The 8,241-nt window shown below is 43.8% G+C and overlaps 1 protein-coding gene and 1 long non-coding RNA gene across 2 annotated transcripts in view; one reads left to right on the top strand and one right to left on the bottom strand.

Moving 5' to 3' along the window:
- On the bottom strand, positions 1 to 7,301 carry LOC117255729 (uncharacterized). The gene is made up of 2 exons (XR_004501573.2): positions 6,978 to 7,301; positions 1 to 188 (listed from the first exon to the last, which is right to left on the bottom strand). It is a non-coding gene; the product is annotated as an uncharacterized LOC117255729 (long non-coding RNA).
- The window catches only part of abcc6a (ATP-binding cassette, sub-family C (CFTR/MRP), member 6a), a 35,003-nt gene continuing 32,659 nt past the window's right edge, over positions 5,898 to 8,241 (top strand). The window contains exon 1 of the mRNA XM_033624874.2: positions 5,898 to 6,381. Coding sequence (XP_033480765.1) covers positions 6,340 to 6,381 — 42 coding nt within the window. The 5' untranslated portion in view covers positions 5,898 to 6,339. The remainder of the gene's footprint in view (positions 6,382 to 8,241) is intronic.

Here is an 8,241-nt window from a genome sequence, read left to right as displayed (position 1 = left end):
TGACATTGACATGTTTATTTACACTGTTTTTCTGAGTGCTCCAAACCAATCCTGCCTCGCTTCTGCCTCTCCTCTGGCCTGCTGTCATCCTGCGTGGTTTTCCTCTGAAGGGTAATCACAGCACAGTCTCATTCAGACACCTTCTGGTTCTTGGGCAGTTGGGAAAATGATGGCAAGCCATCTGCTGTCTGAGGAGAAAAAGAGCATCTTTACTGTGTCTGAGGTTTGGAGATGTCGGGCAGAGATTAGAGTTACCAAAGAAAACACAACAACTAAAAAAAAACAACAACTGGGGCCTGGCAATTACGTTAGTAGTTCTAAATTGGTTATGCAACTAAAATGTCTCCTAATGTTGTATAATGCAACTAAAATTCTGAGTAAATGTCGTCTGCCCAGAGACAAAGCTGGTAAAGGCTAAATTCTGAGCTTGTCTGATGAGTCTGGTCCTCCATTACAGCAGGAGCTCAGCATTCTGGGAAACGTGCTTATTTGTTGTTTGGCTAAGAGTTAGATGAGAAGATCAAGAGTGCTCTCACATTTGTCCAACTAATGTATACATATAAAGTCAGCATAGCATAGAGAATGATAACAGGGAAACAGCAGTGTCATACTATTGTTCTTATGGTCCAGAAATTTCTAAGTCCCATAAGTCCGATAAATGTCCATTTGTCCGACAGCCCATTATCCTAAAAATAACCGTTTATTGCTCCAAAATCTCTTCTCTGTGACAACACCTACTCACTGCAGTTCGTTGCAGTTTCCCAGTGGCGTTTGAGCCACCAATCCTGGTGTCTTTATCAACCCTTCACGGCATATCCTAGTAACGTTTGAGCCACTAAACCTGGATGTCTTTGACCAAACAATTTCTGCTTTGTCAACATCCTTTGTGCCACCAAACGTAGGTGTTTAAAGCCTAAACCTCACCACACATTCACCACAGAACTCTGATTTAATAAGTCAGCTGGTTCTCATTACGAAGTTGTCAAATGCCGCCGCTTTGTCAGTGATTTCGGCATCAGACACTTGACACCAAAAGCCACCTTTTGCAGAGGTATGATATGCCACTGGAGGGCGTCAGGTTGAAACGCTGCCAGTAACAATGTATTATAAGGAGCTAGAAAGTTCCTATAGGGCAGGCGGAAGGGGTGGCGGAAGGGCCCAACAAACCCTGGACTTTCACCGGGGAGGCCTGTGTGCACTTCTTGTAAGAATGTAGAGCCAAACCATGATGTTTTTTTTCTAAATCTAACCACGTGCTTTTGTTGCCTAAACCTAACCACGTGCTTTTGTTGACATCCTGGAGTTGGTAGCGGCATCCTGGAATATTAACAGCCACAGAAGGATATGAAAGGCCACTGACAAAGCGGCGATATGTGACGACTTGGGATGACAAAATGTGGAATAAATCAGAAGTTATAAAAATGTGTAAACTGTGTCGTCAAGATGGACAAACAGAGCATTAGCTGGGAAACATCACGTTTATTCACTTTATATGGAGCTAAAATTAATATTAAGTTATGTTAAATGTGTTATGCCGAACGTGTTAGTGTCTGTTTATGAGTTGTCAGAAATCATAAATCATCTTTTAAAAGGAGCAGATGTTTACCGTAAGTTATAGTTCAGGCTCCATTAAATTGAACTGTATGTTAAACATAGCAAGTCAAGCTAATCGCCAACACGCTTGGTTACAAAAGGTAAACAACCAGTGCTTTGGGTTGGCTGTCAGAGATGACGTAGATTTGATCACACAATCTCGTTTGAGGTTTAACACTTGGTGTGTTCCGTGTCTTTTTTCCCCGTCACTCTATAAAATAGGATTAGTGCACCATTAGATACAATTGCCATTGTAAAACACTGGTTCCAGTTCAGCACCGGAAGTCACACCCATAATTCACACAATGTATGATGGGAGCTTGGAACGAGGTGGATACAGTATGTCAGTAATCAAGCTGTGGGTATTTGGACTTCTTATGAATGACTCCTCAGCAGGTGCCAAGGCAGTAAGGTGATAAATACTTGTAGGCTCATGTCACTCACAGAGGCATGTGAGACGGGTCTGGAGACTGCACACTGAGGAAACAGGTCTGACACACACAATTACACACATACAGTACACACACTATATCTTCGTCATCAGATCAAGCATGCTTGCACAGCACAGCAGTCCCGCTGACAGACAGGAAGGAAGCATGTCAGAGTCAAAGGTCAGTTTCGTCTACAGAGCGAAGCTGCGAGGACCGATTGAGATGGCACTGTGGGTAAAAGCGGGAGGGAGAGAAGTGGAAGACAGAGCCCAGTTATAATTGCGTGCGTAGGCTGACACATCTGAATTTACAGGCTGCACTGGAGCTGTGCCACTCATCTAAAACTGCTTATTTAAGAGCGAAGAGAGAAAAAAAATACAGAGCAGATATTTTGTTCACTTGTTTCTTAATCTGTTTTAGGCCCCTCCCTTTGCTTTGCTGTTGCTAAATTTGTCTCCCCTTGCTCAAACGTAAGAGGCCAAAATGACACCATTATTTTGACTAGACTGTTTTTCCTCCCATGGAGAGAGGCCAGAGGAAGTGTAGGTGACCTAGACTGGTTAACCACTGCTTCACCACGAGTTGGCTGGGGCACTGCCACCCCCGCAGCCACCCTTTGCATCAACTGCCTGCCAGGTCCACATTACTACTACTACATGCCATGACCACAAGTGGCCCTGCTCCAGTGCCAGCCTCTCATCAGATCCATGCTGGGTGCTTTCTCTTTCCCCATTGGTGTAAACAGTCTGCTGTCTGGCCATCGGCTGGCACGGAGCTCATCTTGGTCATATTTGCAGTCAAATGTGTGTATGTTTGTATATGTTAACCCGTCTTGGGTCTGCACCAGCAGTTTGCACGGCTCTTGCTCTTCACTGCATATGCACGACCCTGCACGTATGTTGTTTTTGTTCTACTTTTTCTCCATGAATTGCAACACCCCCCAACCTCAAGCTGCTGTCTGGGACCGATCAGCTGACGAGTCTTGGCTCAGATGCTGCAAAAAAGTTTATTCTGGAACCAACAGGGGGGATATTAACTATCTCTCCTCCAAAGACAGTCCAGGGAGACCAGAGTGCACAGGGCCCCTTTTCGAGGAAAGTTCTCACACACCTCTAAAAATGTCCTCCTGCAGCCAAGCGCCAGATGTTGTCATCTGTCTACTGTTGATTAAAACACAAACACACCCGGCCACAAAGATTCAGGCATGTCAGCTACTTCAGTTAAAGGTCCAGTGTGTAGGATTTAGGAAGACGTGTTGGCAGAAATGGAATATAATAACTATGTTTTCTTTAGTGTATAATCACCTGAAAAGAAGAATCATGTTTTCAATGTCTTAGAATGTGCCCTTTATATCTACATAGGGAGCGGGTCCTCTGTTTCTACAGTGGAATGGACAAACCAAACACTGGCTCTAGATAGGGCAATCTGCATTTTCTCATCGGCCAACATAGTTAGAAGCCATCTGTGACAAGCAGTGTCGGAAAAACACTAATTTGTAACGTGAAACTGCTTTATTCAGTATTTTTATCTGTTTAAATTACTGTGTTTGTCTGTTTTGGAGAGGAAGAGACCTCTGCGGATAATTCAGATCCAGGTAAAAACCTGCTAGATATCTGGATCTTAAGTTACTAGAGAGAAAGCTGAGCACACATTAGCAGGTGCTGGGCTAGCGTCCCGTTTGTGACATGCTAAACTATGTCAGAGAAACACTGATTTGTAAAATTAAACTGCTTTTTTTTCAGTGTTTTTACTGGTTTATATTAGCAGATACCTCTGTTTTAGAGAAGTGGAGACTCCCAGCAAAAACTTCCTGAATGTCTGGACCTTAAGCCATCAGAGAAAAAAACGTGAGCACATATTTGCATATGGTGCATATGGTGGGTGGGCCACACATCTCCAACATGCCAAACAACATCAGGAAAACACTGATTTGTAAGTTAAAACTCTATTTATTCAGTGCTTTTAATGGTTTTAATCACCTGGTCTATTTGTTTTGGAGAGGAAGAGACCTCTGTGGATAATTTAGCTCCTGTTAAAAACCTCCTTGATGATGAAAGAAATCTAATTGGGAGAAGTCTCAGCCAGTTGCAACCTGCAGTCCTCATTGCTAGATGCCATTAATTCCCTTTAAATCATACACACCATTCCTTTAAAAAAGGAAGTTGCTAAATCTCTTTCTCTGTGTTTGGACCCCAAGTGTTATTTGGGACAAAAGGTGCACTGTAAACACTGCACCCTGTGTTACAGTCACACACATACACACACACCGCCCACCCCACTGGCTGTGGTACACTGCCTGAGGTGTTTCGGACCATTTCTTGGTGGTAGCAACACTCCACTCATGCTGTGAGACTGAGACAAAACACAACAGTCAGTTAAACCATAGATATGTTCTCTTAAGCCTCCATTGGTTAATGCTGAAGCCAGCAGGATAAACTTTGGTGACAGCAAAAGGTAATTTTGAACTTTCTGACCCTCTGACCACAGCTCATAACAAAGCACGCCCAACATCGGTTCAAAATATTTATTTCAAACCAGTGTCTTTTTACCACAATTATAGCTCCAGTTTCCTGCCCTAATGTCACCTCCAATTGCACCACAACACAACACATTCACATCCAACTCTTTCATAGAATTTCACATTCAAATGAATCCACAGGTTACATAATTCTCATCATCTTTGCACCAAGAGCTGGCTGAAGTGCTGAATAAAAAACACCCGCTAGCCTGGAGGAGAAACATAGAGTGATGAGTCATTTTTAAAAGAATAATAATCTCGTATTTGCACATGGCGAGACATAGGACCCGGTGATGGTCTGCCTCTCTGCCGAACTTTCCATTTTTCTTCTCTGCGGCTGATGATGGCCGCGTTGGTGTTAGTCCCAGTGGAGACAGTGTCATACTTTCCTGCGCAGCTGCTGAGCTGAAGTTTTCCCACGTGTCTTGACCAGGGTGACCGTCATCACGCCATCTGATGATGCTTTTCAGCAGACTACAAAGAGCTTTGAGGAAACGCTCGCTCTTGTTTTTATGCTAAAGGAGTGTAAGAATGTGTATGAGATTGATTTTGTTGTATTTGTTTTTTTGCCAGTGCAAGTATGTCCCTGTAAATTCCCACATTTCAGTATGTCAGACTTGCACAAATGTCCTCAACAGCACTGATAATCTTGCACCCCAGAGTTAATTTAACCCCTCTTTAACTCAACATGGCACTTTGTGACAGAGTTGTCTGGTGATTTAACATTTTCCACTGATGGTGCAACTTTCAGTCCAGTGCGATGACTTATTAACTAAATAAATTTCCTTTTTTCCCATATCAGCAAGTTTTTTTGCAATACTTGGAAGTGCATGTGATGCTTTATGCCATTGAAGTGGCTCTACATTTTCCATTAAACGTCTGGACTAAAAAACATATTTTTGTGACTCATGCAGTATGTTATAAAGTAGTGTCCACTTGCAGAGGGGTTTCCACACATACATGCTAATATGTTAAGCTTCGCGCCAAGCTGGTGATACATAGGAGTAGCTGCCACACAGCAGTGACTAAGGCTGCTAATATCCTGGATTTAAGTATAGTGGAGGCTTTAAAATCGTGGCATTTGTCTGAGTGCTGCTGGTCTCAGTTTTAAAAGGTATGTATGTGCACAAACAGACACTGTGTGGTGAGACGGCTGGTTTGGGATGTGGGGAAAGGGGGAGGGAGAAGGAGCGAGAAAGGAGGTAAGGGGCAGTGAGTGAAAGTGGGAGGAGTGCGTCTGGGTGTGGGACTGTCATCCCATTGAGGGGAGTAGCTGTGGTGTTTTGATCGAAATCCAGCAGATGTGGGAGAGGAGAGAGGGGTGTGAGTGAAAGAGAGAGAGAGAGAGAGAGAGAGAGAGATTTCCACCCACCCAACAAGGAGACACACTCATAAACAGCAGGCAGACGGAGTGAGAGTCAGAAAGACACAGGATCTCAGGGCAGCAGCAGTGCAAACAGCCAGCGAGACAGAAACAGAGTTTCATTGAGAGAAGATGTTTTATTAAAGGGGAGGAAAAGTCACGCAGACACACTTAAATACACACACACTAATAAACACAGAGCGTGCCACCCAGACAGACAGGCAGGAACAGGCTAAACCCAAGATTTACTCCCATTAGCTAGAGAGGAAAACTCTAATAAGGACACACAAACCAAACTCTTTCTCCCCACATCACACACTCACAGACACACAGACACACCTGTGCTGGTGCCCAGTGTGTGCTACTCAGTGTGAGGAGCAGGGCTGATCGACCCCAACAAGTGGAGCATCCAGGAGGAAGGAGCGAGCGAGTGGATGGATGCCTTTTGCAGACTCAGTGGCCTGGACCCTCTGTGGGTGAGTTTGTCATGTGTTCACTGACCCTGAACAATCGATTGTGTGTCTGTTTGCCGAGAACAGGTCACACAGAGTCACATCCAGTTGAGTTACAAAGAGTCCGATATTTTGGCTATGTGATTACTGTCACGAAATCCATGCTCATTTTATATCAGCCGATATAAATGAGTAAATATCTATGTAAAAGTTTGGTTTTGTCTGCTTGAACCTAAATAATGAGCACCCACCGTTGTTATTGTAAATGTATATGTATAACACAGTGACAATTGCTTCCTTATTCTTGTTAACCTGTTTAATATTCTGTATTGATGATAAATTCAGTTAGCGTTAGCCACATTAGCATGCCATTCTTGTGTCTTGTGCCAGCTGCCAACTATGCTGCTCCTCAGCATTAGACAGGTCCATTCATAAGCAACTAAATGAAAAATAATGTTTAGAAGAGGAAGAGAGAGGATGGTTTAGCCTAAAATGTTAGCTGGCAGCACTCAGCAGTGCGGGAGGAAAATCCCCATAGCAACCGCTGACATTTTCAATTTGCAGTCTGCATGTACGTTTAAGAGATCTAATCTAAGTCAAGTCTGAAAAGGAGAGTTTACCTTTGATGTGTGCCAGAGTTGCGTTTACCATCACTCTGCTCTATGAATCAGCACAATGAGATGCTGAGAGGAGGAGATGGCGTCACACTGAGTGAGCTGCTGATGTTGGAAAGGCTTTTTGTTCTTGTATATAAGCAAACCTCCACATTCTGAGTCCCGGCTCGAAATGGCCGCAATCCAGCTGGAACACCGAATTATTGAATGCACTCGCTCCCAACTTGCCTCTTTCTCCCCTCTCCTCTCTCTCCCTCTAAGTTTCTGTTTCTCATTATTGTCAACAGGCATAAGCCTGGAGGGGATCATTCGTTTGGTTGTGTGTGTTAGTGAGGGAGAGAGTGTGTGTGCCTGTGAGTGTGTGTGTGTGTGTGTGTGTGTGTGGCTTATCTCACAAACTACTGGACCAATCAGCCTCCGATTTTGCGTACACATGTATAACTGTATCCTCAGGGACCATGTGTGGTCACAGTGATTCAGTCATTAACTGCTGACTCCTCACTCCTTTTTACCAGCTAGTAGGAGCCTCAAGTTTTCCAGAAATCATCTTGGCTAAATACAAAAAGCCTTACTGTCTGTCGCAGGACACATGCTTTGGTCTTAGTTTGAACCTGAGCATCTGCAGATTAATTCCATTAATCCGTCGGTTAGGCACAATACAACATGAATCAGTCCCCGCTTGTGTTAGCTTCTCCACCATCTTTATTGTAAGGGAGCCAGGAGGGACAAATTCAGTATCTATTTTTTATTATCTACACAAGCTGTAGACCTGGAGAGGATCATGCATTTGGCCATGTGTGTATGCTGTGTGAGTGAGTGAATGTGTGTGTGTGATTGTGTGTTTCTGCCCATCTGCAGCTAGTCTTGCCAACTACTGGACCCATCAGCCTCATATTTTGTGTACTCATGTATGACTGTTTGCTCAATGATCCTGCGTGGTTGCGGTGATTCACAGTTGTTCAGAAAACTGTTTTACTGACCTCCTCACTTTGCTTAACTGGCCTGTAGCAACCACAAGTTTTCCAGAAATCGGCTTGGCTAAAAACAGCCAGCCTTACTGTCTGTTGGCAGCCACATTTTTGTCTGTGACTGACATCTATAGAAAAAGTTTTGTTCATTTCATACCCGGCATGTTATGATCCACTAAAGTTAGGCATGGTACGAGATGAATTTGTCCCCGTTTTTGCTAGCTCCTGTGCCATCTTAACTGTAAGGGAGCCAGGAGGGACAATTCCACGTCGTTAAAGACAACGTTAACACCGTTTTAAGT

This window comes from Epinephelus lanceolatus, chromosome 3, assembly GCF_041903045.1.
Source record: "Epinephelus lanceolatus isolate andai-2023 chromosome 3, ASM4190304v1, whole genome shotgun sequence".
NCBI classification, from domain to species: domain Eukaryota; kingdom Metazoa; phylum Chordata; class Actinopteri; order Perciformes; family Serranidae; genus Epinephelus; species Epinephelus lanceolatus.
The sequence above is the reverse complement of the archived record's forward strand: the minus strand, read 5'-3'. Positions and strand labels throughout refer to the sequence as shown.